General features: G+C 36.2%; 1 protein-coding gene across 1 annotated transcript in view; it reads left to right on the top strand.

Moving 5' to 3' along the window:
* CPD (carboxypeptidase D) overlaps nucleotides 1-24,674 on the top strand; it is a 72,189-nt gene that overhangs the window by 35,329 nt on the left and 12,186 nt on the right. Inside the window, exons 8-15 of the mRNA XM_077749680.1 lie at nucleotides 2,411-2,520; nucleotides 10,623-10,725; nucleotides 11,318-11,460; nucleotides 12,771-12,940; nucleotides 17,243-17,566; nucleotides 19,605-19,800; nucleotides 22,714-22,849; nucleotides 24,155-24,286. Coding sequence (XP_077605806.1) covers nucleotides 2,411-2,520; nucleotides 10,623-10,725; nucleotides 11,318-11,460; nucleotides 12,771-12,940; nucleotides 17,243-17,566; nucleotides 19,605-19,800; nucleotides 22,714-22,849; nucleotides 24,155-24,286 — 1,314 coding nt within the window. The remainder of the gene's footprint in view (nucleotides 1-2,410; nucleotides 2,521-10,622; nucleotides 10,726-11,317; nucleotides 11,461-12,770; nucleotides 12,941-17,242; nucleotides 17,567-19,604; nucleotides 19,801-22,713; nucleotides 22,850-24,154; nucleotides 24,287-24,674) is intronic.

Here is a 24,674-nt window from a genome sequence, read left to right as displayed (position 1 = left end):
GCATACCCTTTGTGATTCAGAAAAATTAAACACTAACAAATGGAAAATCTTTAGTCCTTTTTTCCCCCTAAAATTTAATAAACCCTTTTATGTAGGTTTATAGTACATTCTCTTATTATTTCCTTGCTATGTATTTAACTTCAGCACAATGGCTTCATTCTCATGTAGTGTTTGGGCTTATACACCTCCATATAATTTAACAGGAATTGGTCAGTTGAACAGAATGAGAGGTCAAGATTAAGAATCAATACAATGTCCAAATAGGGCTTATAAGTAAGAATGAAAGTGTTAATGCCAAAGTGAACAGAAAACACATGTGTACATGTAAACTTCTACATGAATATTCATAGTAGTATTATTCATTAAAACCCAAAAGTATAAACAACCCAGATATCCATCGTCTGATGATTGGATAGACAAAATGTAGTATACCCATACAATTGAATATTATTTGACCGTGAAAAGCAAGGAAGTCCTGGTGCATTTTACAACATAAATGAACTTGAAAATAAGCTAAGTGATCGAAGCCAGTCACCCCCACTCCAGTAACCATCAGTTTGTTCAAGTCTGATTTTTGGCTTGTCTCTTATTTTCCTTATTTGTTTTGTTTCTTGAATTCCACATATGAGTGAAATCATATGGTATTTGCCTTTCTCTGACTGACTTATTTCATATAGCCATGTTTAGCTTTTTGATGGAAATGCCACCATATGATAATTGCATGTTTAGCTTTTTAAGGAACTGCCAAACCATTTTCCACAGTAGCTGAATCATTTTACATTGCCAGTAATGTACAGGGATTCCAGTTTTTCTACATCCTCACCAGCACTTGTTATTTTCTGGTTTTTATATTATAGCCACTTTGGTGGGTAAAAAGTAGTATTTCAGTGTAGTTTTTTTTAAAAGTTTATTTATTTATTTTGAGAGAAAGAGAGAGAGTGCAAACAGGGGAGGGACAGAGAAAAAGGGAGAGAGAAAATCCCGAACAGTCTCCTTTCTATCAGCAAAGAACCCAGCATTGGGCTGCATCCCATAAACTGCAAGATCATGACCTAAGCTGAAATCCAGAGTTAGTCATTTAACCAACTGAGCCACCCAGGCACCCCCATTTTGTAGTTTTGATTTGCATTTTGCTGATGACTAATACTAAGAATATTTAATAATAATTTCTGGGGTGAAATTAAATTTTTTTGAGACATCAAATTTGTCTAAGAAGAGCTATTGAAGTACACTTGTTCTTGTTAGAACTATTTTGGGGAATAGAGTGAGCATAGTTCTTCATACTTGGTTCTTAAATAATTTTTTTTCTCTATATAAATGTTCTCTGGTATTTGTTAACACAGGAGTACTTCATCTGAATTCAAGTGGAATATGTTTTTTCATTTCCATTCCCATGAAGTAGTATGATAACAAAGGCAAGGATGGGTGGCTTAGTTGAGGAAGGATAAATGGATAGACGGAACAAAGGAAAACAGTGCGACTAATAGGAAAATAAGGTATCCCATCAGGGCTCTTGTCTGAGAAGCACCCTAACTTCATTATGCTCTCTGGGGAACATGAAGGGACATGATATCATTTACGTATGTTTTGTTTATTTATCTATTCTTAAAAACGTATTTACTTGTTTTTTTAAAGTAATCTCTAAACCCAACTTGGGGCTTGAACTCATGACTCTGAGATCAAGAGTCACATGCTCTTCTACCTGAGCCACCCAGGTGCCCCCTTTACATATGTTTTAAAACCTTTCTTTCTTTCTTTTTTTCCTTTCTTTCTTTCTTTCGGATCACTTTCTTTACCTTAAGTCATGAAATATCATATGCTATAACTCCAATTGACTAATTTCTAATGTGAGCATATGGGAAATTTTTAACGGTTTTTTATGAGTGTAGATCAGGGCTGGCTCTGTTATCCATACATAAGTCATTTAACTTCTCTGTTTTAGACTCTACGTCTGCAAAATGAGAGGATGGATTAATTGGACTTCAAGGATCAGTTCTTATTTAAAAATTCCATGACATTATAAATGTCTGAATTTTACTGAAAACGTATCAAATTTTGCTCATCTTTTCTGATCCTAATTATTGTAACAGTAAAATTGTTTAAATTCAGGCTGTATACTTTTGGTTTCAGCTCTAACATGTAAATTATACCTAGAAGTTCAGATATATTCCTACAACCTTTCTAGTTAAGGCAACCTTTAAGTGTCATGCACAGCCATTTAATATTTTATTTATCCAGTTGATTTTCTGTTGAGGAAATTAGCAGCTTTTTTATTTCTAATGAGGAAATTATCCTTGGATAATTGTATTGGTTTCCCATCTCTGGCAGTTTTGTGAAAGTGTACTTTATTTATGTTGATGATGCCTCTTGAAGGAGATAACATGGTACATTTTCCTTTGTTCCCTTACAGGTTCTTTGGTAGTGAACTACCCTTTTGATGATGATGAACAAGGGGTTGCCACATATAGTAAATCACCAGATGATGCTGTGTTTCAACAGATAGCACTTTCTTATTCAAAGGTAGGCTCATGTTTAAACATAAAATGCTATCATTTTTTTAATTAAAAAATACATTAAAACAAAATCCTGTAAGACTCAGGTCAAATGCTTTCTTCTCGGTTAAGTCTTTCTATGATTCCTTTCAGGCGGTATTACCACTTTTTCCCCTGTTTTCCACCTCACTATGATCATACTATGTGTTTCCCCATTAACCTTTAAGCTCAAGTAATGTCTTTTCGTCTACAGGTTTTAGCATAGTACCTGAATCATCATAAACTAAACATAATAAATATAAATTAGCATGCTGGTTTATTTCATTTGACTAGTACTTGAGTTATAAATCTAGTGAAGTGTCTCAGGTGGGGGTTGACAAGCCATAGCTCTCAGGCTAAATCCAGCCCACTAATGCCCTTGTAAATAAAATTTTATTGACACACAGTCCTATCCATTTTTTTCTTTTTTTACATACTGTCTGTAGCTGCTTCCTCTTTCAGCTTGAAAATATATGTCAGTGTAATGAACCATATTAGCAGACTAAAGAAGAAAAACAGCAGTGTTCTAAATAGGTGCAGAGGGTAGAGTTGAGTAGTTGAAACAGACACTTTCAAGCCTATAAAGCCTAGGACTTTTACTGTCTGGTCCTTTACAGACAAAAATGCCAACCACTGGTCTAAGCTATGGAAAAGTCTGTAGTAACATATAGCAAGGGAACACAAGTAGAAATTTCTGTATTTTCTAAACTTTCTGTAATGAACACACATTACTTCTACAATCAAAAATGTTATATTTGTGTGTGTCTTTGTGTGAGATTTTAATTCAAAAATTGTTCTTAGATAACGTGTTAGAAGTTGGGGCTTGCTAGCTTCAATTTTTGGTTTTACTACGGACTCAGTCTAGACTCTATTGGTTAAAGAATGTTAATACTGCAACTCTGTGGTGCCTAATCACAGCTTTCTGTTGTTTCACATCTTCCACACCTTCATTCTGCACAAGTGGACCTTGTTGAGAGTTTTGAACAGGGGAATATGTCTATTATTAGACTTTGAGGAATAGCTGTCTTCTGTTCGGGCACATCACTTTTAGAGGATGTTCATGGCATAAGAGAAGAATGGGATACACTCTGAATATTCAAAGTAAAATTTAAGTGATCAGATTTTGCACATTCAGTACCCAATCTTATAGTTTTGCTTTTTATTCTCATTGTGATTTCTAGTTCCTTAGTCTCTTTGTTTTCTTTGACCTTTAATTCTTTTGATTTTACTCTCTACCCAGCTTAGACCCACGGACATCCACTTTAGTGACGCTCTCACTTACACCTTAGAATACTTTTTTGACATGCCTGCCTTGCCAATGTCCAATCCTCAGTAATTGCCACCACTGTCTCTCTTCTACATCCTAGAAAAGTCACACAGTCATGGAAATTGACAACACTGCATACATATGTATGCTCTCTAACCTCAGCTGAGCTCTCAGTTCTACTTGGCAGTATTTCATGTTTTGCTGCTTAACTCTTTGGCTTATTTCCCACTTTGGCGATTCTAAACCTTTATCCTCTACCTGAACCTCCTAATCCCAGCTTTACTCCCCTTATTCTCAGTAGATCACTTTGCCTTGAACTAAATAGAACTTTGAATAATCTGGTGTGAGTGCATTCAGATTCTGTCTTCTCGGGTATTATCAATTGATATCTTTCCCATATTCTCCTCCATTTCTTGATCCCACCATATCCTGCCTCCTCTGGAATCTTGTGCCTTTGTTTCTTCTGTTGTAAATAGGAAAGGTGATCATTAAAATCCTCAGTCTTTACTCACAGTCTCCTTTCTCTTAGCTGTGATCTGTCATGATCTATCATATACTCAACCCCCCATGCCCTGCTGTAGTTTCATGATGAGGAAAAGCAGACCAAGATACTCTGTGAAGACAGAAGACAGGACTAATGAAGGGCAGACCCAAAGGTGATGGAATGACCACCAACCTTTAAGTACCCCCTAAATCTGAAATAAAATAGTAACCGGGCAGATGAGAGCATGGAAATATTGGGAAGAGATTCCAAAGAACATACAAATTACAAGATCTGATGCAATTTAAAGGGACAGGCACAATTTAAAAGGATGGGTTCCAAGGGGTTCAATCTTCCAAACTCTTAACTTCTGGAGCAGAAAAAAAGGCAAAAAGAAATGAAGAAGTGCCCTTTGGCCATTGGAAAGTGAAGATGAAAAGAGGGAAAAAGGAAAAATATAGGGTTGTCCGAGACAGAAGAGAACCATAAAATCAGAGGACCTATAGTTCCACCCTTATATCAAGGCAAATAAACAAAAAAACAGAAACACACTAACGAACTTTGACTGCTAGACTGACAGAAAAGGGCACCATTAACTAAGAATCATGTATTAACAGCCCTGTATCATAAAAATGACCAAGAGGTAAGTAAAATCCATGGAGAAGCATTTCAGAAAATCGGGAAATGAAATTTCACACATATTACCTGAGGAAACCTTACTAGGACCAAAAAGCAATCAATAAACAGAAGAAAACTATAAGTCAGCACTCCAAACAGATTAAATATACCCAAAGACACATTGAGAATATGAAAAAACATGTAGGCTTAGATATTTAAAAGATGAAAACAGAAATAGAAAAAAGATAGGAAAAATGAAGAACAGTTGATAAAACTCAGGAAAGAAATGGTAGAAAAAGACAAAATTATCTCTAAAATGAAAAATAAGAGCACTTAGGTGGCTCTCTTGGTTAAAGCATCTGACTTTGGCTCAGGTCATGATCTCACAGTTTGTCGATTCAAGCCCACATCAGGCTCTCTGCTTTCAGCATAGAGCCTGCTTTGGGTCCTCTGTCTCCCTCTCTCTGTGTCCCTCCCCTCCAAAATAAAAAAAAAATAAAACATTAAAAAAATAAAATAAAATGAAAAATAAATTACAAAATTTAAAGACCTCATACTTCCCAGTTTCAAACTTATTATAAAACTATGGTAATTAATCACTGAGAACTGACATAAGGATGGACACAAGGATCAATGAAATAGAATTGAGTCCAGAAATAAACTCTTACATGTCTGGTCAATGGATTTTTTTGACAAGGACACTGAGACCATTCAATGAAGAAACAATAATCTTTCCAACAAATGGTGTTGGGAAAACTGGATAGGAACATGCAAAAGAATGAATTTGGGCCCTTTCCTTACATCATACCCAAGAATTAACTCAAAATGGATCATAGTCCTAAATGTAGGATCTAAAACCATAAAACTTACAGAAAAAAATAGGGGTTTCTGGGTGGCTCAGTCATTTAAGCATCTGACTCTTGGTTTGGGCTCAGGTCATGATCTCACAGTTCATGGGATTAATCCCCAGATCAGGCTCTACACTGGCTGACAGCATGGAGCCTGCTTGGGAATCTCTCCCTCCCCCTCTCTTTACTTCTCCCTCGCTCATGCTCACTCTCTTTCAAAATAAATAAATAAACTTTAAAAAAAAGAAACTTTTAGGAGGTGCCTGGGTGACTCAGGCTCTTGATATTGGCTCAGGTCATGATCTCATGGTTTGTGGGTTTGAGCCCCACATTGGGCTCTGTGCTAACAGTACAGAGCCTCCTGGGAATTCTCTTTCTCTGCCCCTTCCCTACTTGTATACACTCTGTCTCTAAATAAATAAATAAATAAATAAATAAATAAATCTTACAAAAAAACTTTTGGAAAAAATATAGGAATAAATCTTTGTGACATTGGGTTAGACAATGGTTTCCTCAATATGACCTCAAAAGCACAAGTGACCAAAAAATATATACATTGAATATCATCAAAAATTAAAAACATTTTTGCTATAATACGGTATTAGTTTCCTAAGGCTGCTGTGACAAAGTCTTACCAACTGGGTGCCCTAAAACAACACATATTTATTGTCTTAGTTCTAGAGTCTAGAAGTCCAAAATGAAGGTGTTGGCAAATTCAAGCTCTCTCTGAAACCCGTAGGGGAATCCTTCCTTGTCTCTTCCTAGCTTTTGTTGTTTTGCTGGCAATCTTTGGCATTCATTGCCTTCTAGACGGATTACTCCAATCCTCTGTCTTCACATGGCATTCTCCCTTTGTGTCCAAGTTTTCTATTATTATAAAGATATCTGTCATATTGGAATAGGGCCCACTCTAATTGCCTCATTTTAACTTGAATATCTCTGTAATTGAATACAGTCACATTTTAAAGTCTTTGGGGTTAGGACTTCAACGTATCTTTTAGGGGAGCAGAACTCAACACATAACAGAATATCAAGGAAGCACAAAGACAACTCACAAAATAGAAAATTACGTGTCTGATAAGAATCATATCTAGAATATATAAAGAACTCTTATAACTAATTGAACTAATTGACAACCTAATTGAAAAATGGGCAAAGAATTTGAATACACATTTCTCTAAAGAAGATATACAGATTATCAAGAAGCACACAAAAGGATACTCAATATCAGTAGCCATCAAGGAAATGCAAATCAAAACCACAATGAGATATCATTCTGTACCCACTAGGATTGCCTATAATTTAAAAAAAGGAGATAACAAGTATTGGTAAAAACAGGAATTGGAACTCTTGTATATTGCTGGTAGAAATGTGAAATGGCACACAGCTACTTTAGAAAACAGTATTACAGTTCCTAAGCATGTTAAATATAGAATTATCACATGACCTGACAGTTCCATTTCTAGGTATATGCCCAAAAGAGGTGAAAACACATGTCCACGCAAAACTTGTACAGTTGATCCTTGAACAACAGGGATTCTGACTGCATGGACCCATTTATATGTGGACTTTCTTCTATAAATACAGTATAGTAACACAAATGTATTTTCTCTTTATGATTTTCTTAATAACATTTTTCTAAGTTACTTTACTGTAAAAATATAGTATATAATACATATAACATATAAAATATATGTTAATTCACTGGTTACGTTAGTAGTTAAGTTTGGGGGGAGTCAAAATTTATACCTGGATTTTTGACTGTGTGGGGCATTGGCATCGCTAACCATCATGTTATTCAAGGGTCAACTATACATGAATATCATAGCAGCATTATCCATAATAGCCAAAAATGGAAACAACCCAAATGTCCATCAACTGATAAATATGTAAACAAAATATGGTATATTCATGCAGTGGAAAAGTACTCAGGGATAGAGTACTGCTATGAATTACTACTTGAATGAATGACTCTTGAAAGCATTATGCTAAGTGAAAGAAGTAAGTCACAAGAGACTACATATTGTATGATTCCATTTATATGAAATGTCCAGAATAGGCAAATCCATAGAGACAGAAAATAGATTGGTGGTTGCCTAGGGCTTGGGAGGCGGGGAGGGGCAGGGAAGAGGTTGGAGGAAAATGAGGAGTGCTGATGAGTATGGATTTCTTTGGGGTGATAAAAATGTCCTAAAATTTACCATGGAGATTGTCACACAATTCAGTGAATATACCAAAAACCATTGAGTTGCACACTTTAAATGGGTGAGTTGAGTTGTATGCAAATTATATTTCAGTAAAACAGATTTTGAGAACCTTAAGACTGGGGTGGGGCATCCATTCACATCCATCCCAGTTTATATATAAGCCAAAAAAGTCTAAAAGTTATATACCAAAATATTAACCGATTGATGATCTCTAGGCTTATATTTTTCTCCTTTTGTGCTCTGAAATTTTCTAATCTTTCTATAATAATTTTATATTTTAAGTATAATGAAATTCAGTGAATTCAATTAAGTGAAAGAAACAGAGCTTTCTACTGTACAGGGTGACAGATATCAAGTGACAAAATTTCAATGAGGCATTAGTGGAAAAACTAGTGATTTTTCATAAAAACTAGTTTACTTTAGTTAATAGTAATATTCCAGTGTTAATTTCCTTATTTTGATAATGGTACCTGGGGTATACAAGATGCTAACTTTAGGAAAAGCTGGATCAAAGGTCTATAAAACTCTCTTTGCTATTTTTGTAACTTTTCTGCAAGTCTAAGATTAGTTCGAGAGGAATCAAAAGAAAAGAAAACAAAGTAGTCTCTCGTCTCCACTTCCTTATTCTCTCCTCTCAGTTTCTTGTCATTTGTCTTCTGCCTACATTGTTTTCCCTGGAGGTGCCCCATCCAAGCTTACCTGAAATCTGTTTTTTTTTTCTTTCCTTTCTTTCTTGCTTGCTTGCCTTCTGTTTTAGCGTTCTTGTCCTCTGAAGTCTAACACTATTGTCTTCTTTCCTTGATCTCTGTCCTATTGTATAGTAGAAAGCTCTGAGTTTTCTCTCTTTTGTTGGCTGGACACTGTCTCTTTTCACTTTTTTCTCCCTCCATCTTCTGTCCTCAGCCATTTTGACTGTCTTGACAATTGCATCCCATTGCCTTACCCGTCACCACTATGTAAATGCCTCTTTAAAAAACTGTTTCAGGGGCGCCTGGGTGGCTTAGTCGGTTAAGCGTCCAACTTTCGCTTAGGTCATGATCTCACGGTTCGTGGGTTCGAGCACCGCATCGGGCTCTGTGCTGACTGCCAGCTCAGAGTCTGGAGCCTGTTTCAGTCTGTGACTCCCTCTCTCTCTGACCCTCCCCTGCTCACGCTGTCTCTCTCTCTCCTAGAAATTAAAAAAAAAACAAACAAAAACTGTTTCATAGAGTGGAAGTTATTGTAAAAAGATTAGAAGATACAGGCAAGCAACAAGAAGAAGAGAAACCTAGGGATGATCCATCAGTTAATATCTTGGTATATTACTTTTAGACTATGCGTGGCCTAAGACTGGACACCTAGATCCTCACCCTCGGTCTTCTTTAAATTGTCAAACTGTGCTTGAAAAAAATTAGTTAAGTTTAAAAACAATGATCAGAGTAGTGAGAATTCAAGGAGATGGTAAAATGCATTAGTAAAATCAAACCCAGGGGCTCATGATCTCACACTTGGATTGTTTCAGTAGTACTCTGATGGCTCTCCCTGGCTTTGGTTTATTTTTACCAAAGTATAAACTTCCTAGAGCCATGAGTATTTCACATATCAACCTTTCTTCAGATATTTTTAGTGGCTCTTTATTCCTCTGAGAATAAAGTCAAAATGTTAATCGCTACTTTCTAGAACAACTAGATTGTCTCCAGTCAGATTTATACTAGATGATCCACGAAGATGTAGGAAGAATGTATTAGAAATTCTATTTGTATTTTTAAATGTATCCTTTAAATGTTTTTTATTTTTATATAAGTTTATATTATATATGTTATGTTAGTATAGTAGTATATCTATAAAATTTATAATTGAATGGATTGATAGCTATTGATGGAAATGGAGATAAAGATATAGGTGTATGTAAGCCTTTAGTGAAAAACCCAAAACGCAAAAGAGCATATACACGATTGTTACGGTACTCTAAAATAATAATTTTTATTTGATAATAAAGCAGTGGGGGACGCCTCAGTGGCTCATTTGGATAAGTGTCTGACTCTTGACTTGGGCTCAGGTCATAGTCTCAGAGTTTGTGAGATCGAGCCCTGGGTTGGGCTCTGTGCTGACAGCAAGGAGCCTGCTTGGGATTCTCTCTGCCTCTCTCTCTCTCTTTCAAGATAAATAAACATTTTTTAAAAAACAATGGGAGGCACCTGGGGGGCTCAGTCAGTTGAGTGTCTGACTTTGGCTCAGGTCATGATCTCAGGTTCGTGGGTTCCAGCCCCGAATTGGGCTCTGTGCTGAACGCTTGCTCAGAGCCTGGAGCCTGCTTCAGATTCTGTGTCTCCTCCTCTCTCTGCTCCTCTTCCNACTTCGGCTCAGGTCATGATCTCACGGGTCATGGGTTCAAGCCCCGCATTGGGCTCTGTGCTGACAGCCAGCTCAGAGCCGGGAGTCTGGTTCAGATTCTGTGTCTCCTTCTCTCTTCGACCTTCCCCTGCTCGCACTGTCTCTCTCTCTCAGAGATAAATAAAACATTAAAAAAAATTTCTAAAAAGTCTGACTGCTTCCCATAGCTCCACCCACCCCATTCCCGCCCCTACATACACCCTATTGGTAACCACTTTTATTATTTTTCTTCCTTCCTGTAGTTTTTGATGCAGATGCAAACAAATATAAGTGAGAATCTTAATTTTTTTTTTTCAGGAAAATGCCCAGATGTTTCAAGGTAGACCCTGCAAGAATATGTACCCTAATGAATATTTTCCTCATGGAATAACGAATGGAGCTAGTTGGTATAATGTCCCAGGTAAACATTCTTTAATACCAAGGCCATATAACCTAGATTTTCTGTCACCCTGGATGGTGCTACTGCCTACTGATTTTTTAATTTTGAAAAAATATCATTCCTTTAAAAATATTGTTTAAATAATTTAAAATATTCAAATAACCTTTTCAACTATTTTTAAATTTGACACATGTTGGGGCACCTGGGTGGCTTAATTTGTTAAGCGTCTGACTTCGGCTCAGGTTATGATCTTACGGTTCATGGGTTTGAGCCCTGCATAGGGCTCTGTGCTAACTTCAGCTTTGAGTTTTGAGTAAAGATATTCTACTGAAACTTCATGAAAGTGTTATATTTTACCTCTGGCTATGACAAAAACCTTAGAGGCACTGATAAGAAGAGGGTAAGCTACACTTGAATTCTTCTTGAATATGAAAGTACAGGTGCTTTACCTGGACCACAGCATCAAAGAGATCTCAAATAAACATATTATTGATTTTCAACCAATGCTGAGAAAAGATGGATTTGGCTCTTTACTAGGAAAATTGTGTACCTTTTGGGATCTGATCTAGTTCTACTTCTTCAGAGTGACTGATTTTAATTTTTTATCCTTCAGGTGGTATGCAGGACTGGAACTATTTACAGACAAATTGCTTTGAAGTTACTATTGAGCTAGGTTGTGTGAAATACCCATTTGAGAAAGATCTGCCAAAATTTTGGGAACAGAATCGAAGATCTCTAATCCAGTTTATGAAACAGGTAACTATACAGGAGTGAAGTATGAAATATCTCCTAAGAGCAAAAATACTTTTGTGTGTACGTGTAGTTTTCACCTGGTGATTTTCAAATACGCCCTTCTGAATTCCATTTTGGTCTATTCATGTGTTAGTATGTTTATCTGGAAAATTCATGGATGAAATGAGTTGAAGAACTCACGGGGGCAAGAGCTGAAAATGATTAAACAGGGTAGTGATGTTTTGCTTTTAATGGATAGTGACTTTTTATTCTGTCTTTATAAAAGACTGACACAAATTGGATACCCCCCTAAGCGTTTGTTGAGTGATAGAAAGACGGGCTATGGGGTAAATGTTTTTATTCTTTTTCTTTTTGCCAGTGATTTGCTGTGAAATGATTAATTTCCTTTTGTTTGGATAAGCTTGGTGACCGATAGGTAAAGACTGTAAGAAGTATACTATACTAGTTAATTATTAGGGTAATCTAATACTTTGTGCCAGTACTTTTCTGCCTTATTCTTTTTGCTGAGTGGACTGGCATAAAGGCTGTGAGTTTGCATACTAATTTTTTAAAACACTTTATTATGAAAAATTTTAAATGTATAGAAAAGTTGTTAATAATCACCTAGATTTAACAGTTTTTAACATTTTGCTGCATTTGTTTTATTTATATAAAATTATCCACATACTCATATATTCCTGAACTATTTCAATATAAATTGCAGCTACTATGACATTTCACCCCTAAATATTTCAGAGTGCATTTTTTAGAATAAGGATATTCTTGTGTATGACATCTTCAAGTGCCATTATCTCACCGAAGAAAACTGATAGTAATTCTCTAATATTACCTAGTACCTAGTCCACATTTAGATTTCCTTCTTTTCCCCAAAATATCTTTTTATAGTGATTATTTTAGAATGAGGATCTTGTCAAGGTTTATGCATTGCATTTGATTATTACATCTCTTTACTCACTTTAATCTAGAATAGTCCTTCCATTTTTAAAAAATGACATTTCCGTTTTTAAGAGGCCAGGACAGTTTTCTTGTAGACTGTCCTATATACTGAAATTGTCAGAAGTGCTAAAGTTTAAACAGTGTTATTTATATTCCTCATGATAAAGACAAACTTAGCCTATGAAAAATCAGCTTTTCAGCAACTAAAATACTTTGTTTAATGGGTGCTTATCTTTAGCTTTACTCTCGACTCCTAAATTCCTATTTGCTCCACATGTTTCCTTTATTATCAATCTGTTATTTGGGATGTAAGCTCCCAAAATAATTAGATGATGATCTTTACCATTGACATCTGGGTGTCCTTGTACTTTATCCAGGTTCATCAGGGTGTCAAGGGATTTGTCCTAGATGCCACGGATGGCAGGGGTATATTGAATGCCACCATTAGTGTTGCTGAAATTAATCACCCAGTGACTACTTACAAAACTGGAGATTACTGGCGTCTCTTGGTTCCAGGAACTTATAAAATCACAGCATCTGCTCGAGGGTGAGTGACTGAGTACTTTGAAACTGAGTGCTTGAGGAAAGACAAACATGGTTCTATCCTAGAAGATGATTTCCACAAAGCCCTAGAGAAGCCAAGCAACCCCGAGTTTCATGCTGGGAAGTTTAGAGCTGGTTACACATTTGAGTCTCCTCTAGTGCTAAAGTGAGTACATAAACTATCACATTTAAGAAATCTGTGAAATCATGCACTTTGCACAGTGGCCTCTTATCCTTCTCCTCTCAGGCCTGCTGCCCCCGATGCAGATGTAAACGCTGTAGTAAGTGATTTCCTTCGCTGTTGGTAACAATGCTGGGAAGTACCTGTTAGCTGGGAAGAAAGGACTCCTGTTCTGCTGTGTGCTTCTAGCTGTGTTCAATCAATACCACCACTTTACATTTGTTCCCTTTTATTTTCATTCATTTATTGAAGAGAGAGAGAGAGAGAGATTGGAGGAGAGGGGCAGAGGGAGAGAGAGAATATCTCAAACAGGCTCCACAGTCACCACAGAGCCCGACGCAAAGCTTGATCCCACAACCCTGGGATCATCACCTGAGCCGAAACCAAGAGTCGGGCACTCGACCCGTTGAGTCACCCAGACGCCCCTACATTTGTGCCCTTTTAAAGCTCTGTCACACTTTTTTCTATCCACCCTTAAACCATTCTCTGTTTTTTTCTATTTAAAAAATATATTTTTAATTTGAGTATAGTTCACACACAATGTTACATTAGTTTCAGGTATACAACAGTGATTCAGCAAGTCTTTACATTGTGCTATGCTCACTACAGCTACCCTCGGTCATTACACAATGCTATGACAGTACCATTGATTGTATTTCCTGTGCTGTACCTTTTATTTCTGTGACTTACTCGTTCCATAACCGGAAGTCTGTATCTCCTACTGCTCTTCCCCCATTTTACTCACTGCCCCCCCCCAACTATCAGATTTTTCTCTGTATTTATGGATCTGTTTCTGCTTTTTGTTTATTAATTTGTTTTATGAGATTCCATATCTGAATGAAATCATAGAGTATTGGCTTTCTCAGTCTGACTGATTTCACTCAGCATAATACCCTTTAGGTCCATCCAGGTTGTTGCAAATGGCACAATCTCATCTTTTTTTAATGGCTACGTTATATTCCACTGTGTATATACACCATATCTTCCTTAGTCATTGGTTAATTGATAGACACTTCAGTTGTTTCCATCTTTTGGCTATTATAAATAATGCTGCCATAAACATAGGGGTGCATGTATCTTTTCAATTTACTGATTTTGTTTTCTTTGAGTATATAGTCAGTAGTGACATCATTGAATCATATGGTGTTTCTATTTTTAACTTTTTGCGGAAACTCTATACTGTTTTCCACAGTGGCTATACCAGTTTACATTCCCACCAGTGTTCTTTTTTTTTCCACATCCTTACCAACACTTACATTTTATCTTTTTCATTTTAGCCATTCTGAAAGGTGTGAGGTAATATTTCATTGTGGTTTTGATTTGCATTTCCCTGATGATTAGTCATGTTGAGCATCTTTTCATGTGACTGTTGACCATCTCTATATATTCTCTGGAAAAATGTCTATTCGGGTCCTATGCCCAGTTTTTAATTGGTTTATTTGGTGTTGGGTTTTTTTGGCTGTTAAGTTGTATAAATTCTTTATATATTTGGGATATTAACCCCTTATTGGATATATCATTTGCAAATGTCTTCTTTTGTTCAGTAGGCTGACTGTTTGTTTTGTTGATGATTTCCTTCACTCTGCAAAAGCATTTCATTTTGATGTAGTCAAAATAATTTATTTTTGTTTTTGTTTCCCTTGACTTAGGAGATATATCTAGAAAAACGTTCCTATAGCCAAGATCAGAAAAATTACTACCTCTGTTCACTTCTAGGATTTTTTATGGTTTCAGGTCTCACATTTAGGTCTTTAATCCATTTTAAATTTATTTATGTGTATGGTGTTAGAAAGTGGTCCAGTTTCATTCTTTTATATGTGGCTGTCCAGTGTTCCCTATTGTATATTCTTGCCTGCTTTATCATAGATTAATTGACCAGGTATGTGTGGGTTAATTTCTGGGCTCTCTGTTCTATTCCATTGATCTATTTTTGTCTATTTTTGTGCCAGAACCATACTGTTTTGATTAAAGCTTTTCAGTATATCTTGGAATCTGGAATTGTGATACCTCCAGCTTTGTTTTTCTTTCTCATGATTGCTTTGTCTATTTGGAGTCTTTTGTATTTCCATACAAATTTTAATGTTATTTGTTCTAGTTCTATGAAAAATGCTGTTGGGGTGGCTCAGTAGGTTAAACATCCAACTCTTGATGACAGTTCAGGTCATGATCTCATGATTTGTGAGATCAAGTCCCGTGTTGGGCTCTGCATTGACAGTGCGGAGGCTGCTTGGGATTCTCTCTCTCTCCCTGTCTCCCTGTCTCTCTTCCTCTCCCCTGTTCATGTGCTCTTTCTCTCTTTCAAAATAAAGGTAAAAATAAAAATAATGCTGTTAGTATTTTGATAGAGATTACATTGAATCTATAGATTGCTTTAGGTAGTGTGGACATTTTAAAATATTAATTCTTCCAGTCCATGAACATGGAATATTTTTCCATTTGTTTGTGTCATCTTCAATATCTTTTTTCAGTGTTTTGTAGTTTTTATTTTTTTATATATTTTTTTATTTTTTTAATGTTTTTTATTTATTTCTGAGAGAGAGAGACAGCATGAACAGGGGTGGGTCAGAGAGAGAGGGAGACACAGAATCCAAAGCAGGCTCCAGGCTCTGAGCTAGCTGTCAGCACAGAGCCCGACGTGGGGCTTGAACCCACGAACTGTGAAATCATGACCTAAGCCAAAGTCGAACACTTAAACACCTAACCTACTGAGCCACCCAGGCGCCCCCAGTGTTTTGTAGTTTTCAGAGTACAGGTTTTCACCTCTTTGGTTAGTTTTGTTCCTAGGTATTTTATTCTTTTTGATGCAATTTTAGATAGATTATTTTCTTAATTTCTCCTTCTGCTACTTTTTTATTAATGTGTAGAAATGCTACTACTGATTTCTGGGTACTTTGTATCCTGCAGCTTTACTGAATTCATTGATTACTTCTAGTAGAGTTTTGGGTAGCCTTCAGAATTTACTATGTACAATATCACGTCATCTGCAAATAGTGACAGTTTAAGAGATACCTCTTATTTCTTTTCGTTTTTTCTTTCTTCCTTCCTTCCTTCCTTTTTTTTTTTTTTTAATTGGTCTAGTTGCTTCTGATATTATGTTAAGTAAAAGTGTCAAGAGTGGACATCCTTGTCTTGTTCCTGATGTTAGAGGAAAAGTTCTCAGGTTTTCACCATTGAGTATGATGTTAGCTGTGGGTTTTTCATGTATGAGTTTTATTACATTGAGGTATTGCTTTGGTGACATTTTCTTTCTTATTTCTAATTCTCTACAAAAAAGGGCATTTTCATCTTTTTTACAGGCTTTATTTCTACAAAGGTATGTTTATTTAAAAAGAGACGATGAGCTTATGATTTTTTCCTTGGAAAAAACTTAATTTTCTTCATCTTCTCCATCCTTTACAAAAAGCTTAGAATCTGAACCACCCATTAAATCCAAACTTATCATTTTTGCCCTCTTCTAGTTTTCTTTTTTGTGTTTTAACAAGTATAGATGTTACCAGTGGATATTTTTCCCTCCCCTTGCTGGTTATCTTATTTCTGAACCGTTAGCTTGAACATTTACATTGAAGCAAGGGTAAGTACATGAAAATATTTCTAGTTACTGCTACCTTTTTTCAAAAGAAAATGATTTTGTATATCTATTGGTCTGTAAAATGGTTGGATTAGAACTTCACGCTAATGAGAAATGAGGTCTTTTGTGTTTTTCTTCCATTTTGTCATAGTATTAGAAAAATGAAAGCAGCAAGATATCTGAAAAATAGGGCAAGAATGATGTGTTAGGTAGCTAATATCCTAAGTTAGTACCTCTCAAATTTTTCCAACCATATACCCTGATGACAGACAAGTGAACTCAGATTCCAGGAGATGTGGAAAATATTTACTGCAAATACAAACTTTCTTTTGAGGTCATATATTTAATCTCAAAAACCCACTCATATTTTACAGTCTACCCACATCTGTTCTTTGTCAATTAATGTTTAAAACAAATAATATATTATTACAGAGTTAAAAATGAGACTCTCATAGGATTTATCTCAAGGATTCACGTGTCCCCGGCAGCCTTCTGTCTCTGCAAAGTATGGGTACTCCACCTGCAGAAGCATGGCTCTGATGTCTCCTTTATTACAGGTATAATCCAGTTACCAAGAATGTGACTGTAAAGAGTGAAGGTGCTATTCAGGTCAACTTCACACTTGTTCGATCATCAGCAGACTCAAACAATGAATCCAAGAAGGGAAAGGGGGACAGCACCAACACCGATGATGCCAGTGATCCAACCTCTAAAGAGTTTGAAACTTTAATTAAAGACCTTTCAGCCGAGAATGGTTTGGAAAGCCTCATGTTACGGTCCTCCTCAAATCTGGCTCTTTATCGATACCACTCGTACAAAGACTTATCAGAGTTTCTGAGAGGACTTGTGATGAACTACCCACACATCACAAATCTCACCAAGTAAGTGTCACCGTCTTACTGCTGTTTCTTTCATTCGCTTTTTCGTTCTTTTTTCTTTTCTTTCTTTCTCTTTTTTTCCTTTTCTTTCCTTTTTTTTTCTTTAAAGAAGTTACATTCAACATAAGCCATGTTGAATGGTTCTTATAATTTATTTGGAACTGCATATGAGAATTGGAATTTACTTCTTTTGAAACAGATATTGCATAGAGATCTTTTGAACAATGAATCTGAAAACTTTTATGAGGAACATTGGAGGAGAATTACTTGTTAAATTAGCAATGGATGGTTGGTGCCTCCTGGAAATGTAAAATTTTACTCTTCCTAATGATAACTTTGACCCAATTAAAAACACTTTCACCTACTCAGCTGCAGATTCATGTCCTGACTATTTCTTAGTTTGCTTTATTTTTCTGGGGGCAAGGGACAAATTTGGAACTGTGAGTTCATCTGTCAGGGATCATTCTTTTTTTCCAAATAGAAAATGAAGCCTGGTTGCTGCCATTCTCTGGCCTCTAGTCTGTATTCACAGTTGGTATTCCCTGAAACCTTAGGGACATCTGCAATCTGTGATTGCAGGTCCTGGGAAAATATCCAGTAGTGGCTTAAACTGATTCTGAGCCAGCCTTTATCTTCACTTTCTGGGGCTTCTCTGCCTCACTTTCACTGTTTCATTATAAATCTTTAAATCTTGTTACACTCATTTAAGAAGGGCACTTTTCAGGATGAGCACTGGGTTTATATGTAAGAGATGAATCACTGGGTTCTACTCCTGAAGTCAAGACTACACTGTATGTTAACTTATTGAGAACAGAAAATCCTTTCTTTAAGGAAAAAAAAAGAAAATAGAATAAAAACAAGATGAGGAAAAAACTTTTTGTTACAGTTACTTGAAAATGATTTCCTTCATTTGTTGATTCCTATTTTTGCTTATTGAGGGTTTTACTCTACAAGTTGCCCTGTGCTTATACCTCTCTACTATATACCTAATGAAAATTATCCAGCCTTCTACATTCTTACTTTGTTTTTCTTCATTGGTTCCTTCCAATTTTGCCAGTATGTTTAGCTTCTCAACTACTGGTTTATAACGTTCCTAGATGCAGAGTCATATTTACTTTAGCAATACCACTTACCTCTCTTCCTCCACTGATTGTTGAATATTTCTGCCCAATTCAGGTTTTAATATTGTCCATCTTAGGGCCGTATAGAGCTTACAGACTTTCTTATTTTAAAATAAACAAAAAATTGGACATTATTTTTGCTATCCATTACTTCGTCCATTTAAGCTTTTTTCAACCTTCCAATTCAAGATGCACTTTTTAGTTAAATATCTTCCCCCAGATACTCAACACCTGCCAGTGATGAGACACAGGCAGTTTTAGGTGGTCCACCAGTAGGTACTAAGTATCACGGACTAGAATCATGAGAAAACAATAATTTTTCTAGTCTCTTAATCCTTCTCAATTTAAAGCTAAGTTTTTTCCTCTATAATTCTTGTAAATCTCCCTTTGTGTCAAAGAAACCAGGCCTTAAGCTCAGAGCTTGTGGGCAACAGCAGATTGCTTTAGGATTTTTGCTCTAATACTAGTATTGCATTTATAATAAAGTATAAAGTATCTTATTTATATAAATTCACTTACATTTAGAAAGTAAATTTCTGTGCATTTGTGTATATTTAAACTTTTCCACAATAAAAATTTTAAGTGAGTTAATGGAAAAGTCACACATTAAGTAAATGGTAGTATAGATTATAGAAGATAGGGCAAATATTGTGAAGATGGTATGAGAATGACTGAATTTGGAGGAATCCTGAACCAAATACTCTTCCCTAAATCTTATAACATCTCACTTGTATTTGATTTTCTTTGGCCAAGCAAAACTCATTTTCTTAAAATTTTCTGACACGATGCATTCTTTAAAGACTTTTGAAGGCTTTACATGTTTGTTTTCATGTCTGAAACAGATTTTTTAAAAAATCCATATGTCGGCATTGACATAATGCTTGATCACTTGCTGACTTGGTGTTTTTGATTTTTGAAAGTTTGGGACAGAGTTCCGAATATCGTCACATCTGGTCCCTCGAAATCTCCAATAAGCCCAACATATCTGAACCCGAAGAACCAAAGATCCGTTTTGTTGCTGGTATCCATGGAAATGCTCCAGTTGGAACTGAACTTCTTTTGGCTCTGGCAGAATTTCTCTGCCTAAACTACAAAAAGAACCCAGCTGTTACTCAAGTAAGAGAATAGCCCATTTTGACATGCTGTAGAAGGAAAAACTCAGTCATATCTTAATATCAAAGTACCATTAAAAATTTTTCAAACTTCTTGTTAAATTTTACACAGAGGCACTTTTAATGCATTATTATAAACTTTACCCTTTGAAAATGGACCATCTTTGTATATACTCATTGTTAACAGTGTCTTTCTGCTATATTTCTTTGTATATAATTAGAAGGCATAGAGAAAAAAAATACTGAAGATTTGCATTCAGTCTCTTACTCCTTTATTTAATAGTCAAATTACCCTTCCAATCTTTACTTAACATTCTTTACGTTCTAACTTGAGGGACTTCCATTGCTAGTAACTTATAATTGAGACACTATATTGAAAATGAGGTGAGGTGCCTGGGTGGCTCAGTTGGTTAAGCATCTGTCTTCAGCTCAGGTCATGATTTCGTGGTTCATGACTTTTAGCCCTGTGTCAGACTCTGTGCTGACAGCTCAGAGCCTGGAGTCTGCTTCAGATTCTGTGTCTCCCTCTCTCTCTCTGCCCCTCCCCCGCTCACACTTCGCCTCTCCCTCAAAAATAAATAAGCATAAAAAAATTTTTTCCCCTTAGGAAAAGGGAAAGGAACTAATATTTGTTTGATACCTACTGTGTGTCAGGTATTTACACCGCATACTTTACATATATCACAGTTTAATTCTCAATTTGTTATCTCCGTTGTATAGATATGAATGAAAATCAAGGCAGAAATATTTGATAACTTACAGGAGGTCACACAGCAAGTATGTGGTAAAACTGGGATTTAAACCCAAGTGTGTCTCACTCTAAAGTCTATGCTGTTTTGTTATATGATACTGACTCCCCTAAAAGAAATTTGGGGAGAACTGACATCATAATTAGGATCAGAAAGTACCTATGCGATTAGGTGAGATGAGCTTAAATCAGACTTGACCAGAAATTATTTTACCATTTTCAGTAAAGCAAATTGTATTGATTTCTTAATGTGAGTTGTAAAGAGGACTCCAAGGACATTTTTTGTTCTGTTCTTAAAAAATGGGAGAGTATCTAGGATAGTGTTTCTCAAGCCTGCTACACATTAGAAACATTTGGGAAGCTTTTAAAAATACCAATGCCTGGGCCCCATCTCCCAAAATATTAGTATTCCTTTAAAAGCTCCTGAGGTTATTCCAATGTCTGGCTAAATTGCTGCCTACTGATATTATGGTCATAAGAGACTATGTCCTAGGTAAAATACCTACCAGGAATTTCAGAACTTCTAGATTGTGAGAATTAGCTTCACTGGCCCAATTAGACTAGAACTAGTAATCATACTTTTTTTTTAATATTTATTTATTTTTGAGAGAGCGAGAGACAGAGACAGAGAGAGACAGAGTGTGAGTGGGCAAGGGGCAGAGTGAGAGGGAGACACAGAATCCAAAGCAGGATCCAGGCTCTGAGCTGTTAGCACAGAGCCCAATGTAGGGCTCAAACTCATCAACCAAGATCATGACCTGAGCCAAAGTTGGACACTTAACCAATTGAGCCACCCAGGAACTCCAGTAATTGTACTTTAAATATTTTTTAATTTAGTTTGAGAGAGAGCGTGCCAGCAGGAGAGCGGCAGAGAGAAAGGGAGAGAGAGAATCCCAAGCAGGCTCCACGCTGCCAGCACGGAGTCCAATGCGGGACTTGATCTCAGGAACCTCAAAATCATGATTCGATCTGAAATCAAGAGTCAAATGCTTAACTGGCTGAGCCACCCAGGTGCCCCTTGTAATGTTACTTTAGATTGCCATTCATTTTGAGATAAGGGCCAGAATTATCTGGCAAGTTCAAGAAAATACACATAAACTCTGAGACCTGTAGCAAAGCTCAAGCATGTATTTAAAAAAAAAATCTCTCCCAGGGGAGAAAGTTAAGAACCAATGAGTTTAGGGTCTCCAACATTTTCAATCTTTGGACTGTTTTAGCAGAATAAATAAACCAGGGATCATTTATTCTGATTTACCCTCAGAAATATATAGGATGAAGTTGTCAGAAATTAGTTCATGCCACATATGTAGGTATTGATGCATATGTAGGATCATTTAGAGAAGGAATTATTATGGGTAAGACAAATATTGTACTTCATTTTTTTTGTCATGCGGATTTCAACTCTTCTGTCTCATTGTTTCCAGACATACATTGATATTTGTTAGAATATGCATTCCCATTTTTAACCTGGAAAATACAGTCTTACCATTATTATTGGTTTCAGCCAGTGTTGGGCAAACATTTTCTATAAAGGGATGTATAGTATATATTTTGGGCTTTGTGAGACAGCTGTTCTGTGCTGCAACTATTCAACTCTGAAGTACAGCACAAAAACAGTCATGTGAATGGGCATGGCTGTGTGCCAATAAAACTTTATTTACAATAGCAAGCAGCAGGCTGGATTTAGCCTGCAGGCAGTGGTTTCTGAACCCTTTGTAAGTCATTAGGAAGTCTCTGGAAATAGTTGCGCAGTAGTTTTTCATTTCTTTTTTAATTTATTTGGAGCAAGAGAGAATTTTATTTTTATTTATTTTAGGCTTGCCTTTTAAGTCTATGTAAAACAATAAAGACTTGGGGCGCCTGGGTGGTTCAGTTGGTTGAGCATTTGGCTCTCGATTTCAGCTCAAGCCATGATTCCAGGGTCTTGGATCGAGCCCCACGTTGGGCACTGCACTGAGCGTGGAGCCTGCTTAAGATTTTCTCTGTCTCTCTGTCTCTCTCTCCTTCTCTCTGTCTGCCCCTTTCCCCTGCTTGCACTCTTTCTCAAATGAAAATAATAAAAATATTATTATTTATTAAAGTAGAACAATAAAGACTCTGAGGCATGGGAGGTTATTTTATGACTCCACATAGAGCTAATAAACTCACTGGTTTCTCTTTCTGTTTTAGCTGGTTGACAGGACTAGAATTGTGATTGTGCCATCTCTAAATCCAGATGGACGAGAGAAGGCACAAGAGAAAGACTGTACTTCAAAAAGAGGACAGACAAATGCTCATGGCAAAGACTTGGATACAGACTTCACAAGTAAGACTAATTTTGAAACCATTAAACTACTTTGCACATAATTTGATTTCTCTTAGCCAGGAGGCTGATCGATTGTGTAGATGAATAATGGGGTACTTCCTTCTAGGTTGTGCATGTAAGATATAAATGACAAGCTAGAAACTTGTCAAATTTTTCTTTTATCATTTGCAAAAGGAATTCAAGTGTTTTCTTATAAATTCAATCAATATTATTGGAAGGGTTCCATTACTGGTCATACAGATATATATTTTTCTCTCTCTATCCCCTCATATCTGTGCACACACAATTAATGTGTATGTTGATGTGAAGGAGCCTCTTTCTTATTTACTAAAAGAATCATCAAACTATACATATTGTTCTGCAACTTTTTTCATTGAGTATATCACTGATCTTTCTGTTTCAATACTTACAGATCTCTAATGTTCTTATTAATGACATCTTAGTACACTGTTACTGTATGGCAATACTCTAGCTTGTTGAACAATTTCTTACTAATGGACATTTAGTTTCTTTCTAATTTTTTGTTCTTGCAAACAGTGCTACAGAAAACATCCTGATTTCTGAAAATTTTATTTTCTTTCAAAGATAGGCTATATATTCTCAAAATTATTTTTTTAAGTTTAAGCTATTTATTTTGAGAGAGAGGACACAATCAGTGAAGGGCAGAGAGAAGGAGAAACAGAATCCCAAGTAGGCTCCATCAGCGCAGAGCCCCATGTGGGGCTTGAATTCACGAACTGTGAGATCATGACCTGAGCTGAAATCAGGAGTCAGATGCTTAACCAACGGAGCCACCCAGGCACCCCTCAGTATTATTTTTTTAAGAGGATATGTTTGGGGCACCTGGGTTGCTCAATCAGTTCCTGATCTCAGTTCAGTTCATGATCTCACAGTTCGTGAGATCAAGTCCCTTGTCAGGCTCCACACTGACAAGTGCAAAGCCTGCTTGGGATTCTCTCTCCCCCTCTCTCTGCCTCTCACTCACTGTCTCAAAAATAAATCAATAAATAAACTTTAAAAAAATATAGGATATGTTCATCCCATTTTGTTTCCAGTAAGAATTTTCTTAAGCTTGCTTAGAATCATTAACCTTTATACACTATCCTGAATTATATAAAACTCATAGTAATCTACCTTCTAGATTGTATCTTTCATGCTACTGAGGTCGTATGGAGTAATACAGTGTTTTTATACAGATTTTTAAAGTTAGCCTCTGATTGTGCTCATGTAGAGAATATTTTCTTAGCTATTCATACTAAAATTTTGAAACTTGGTATTTCATATTTGACTTTTACATTTTTTTAGATAATGCCTCCCAGCCTGAGACTAAAGCAATCATTGAAAATTTGATCCAAAAACAGGACTTTAGTCTTTCTGTTGCACTAGATGGTGGTTCAGTGCTGGTCACATACCCGTATGACAAACCAGTACAAACAGGTACGTACAATATCAATTTATGTATATACTTTCTAAGCTGAGATAGGAGTTTCCAATTAGGTAATATCCCTTCGAATTTTTTTAAAAATTGTGAGCATTTGAGCATACTCCATGAGCAACCAACCAACCTAGGAAGATTGTGCTTACATCAACAGCTCAGTTACTTGGAGGAGAGAGGTCTGATCTAATAATTATTATGTCTATAGAATTGGGAATACAAAAGTGAACAAGACACAATGCCTGCCTCAAGCAACTCATATTATATATGTAACCAAATAGTAATAAGACAGAATCGCTCTCCCCTGCTTTAAACCATTATTGACTTGGTTGCATTAAAAAAAATTTTTTTAATGTTTATTTAATATCCTTGAGAGAGACAGAGCATGAG

The sequence above is a fragment of the Crocuta crocuta genome, unplaced genomic scaffold (assembly GCF_008692635.1).
Source record: "Crocuta crocuta isolate KB4526 unplaced genomic scaffold, BGI_CrCroc_1.0 scaffold149, whole genome shotgun sequence".
Lineage (NCBI taxonomy): Eukaryota > Metazoa > Chordata > Mammalia > Carnivora > Hyaenidae > Crocuta > Crocuta crocuta.
Note: the sequence above shows the minus strand (reverse complement) of the source record. Positions and strands in the feature narration are given on the sequence as shown.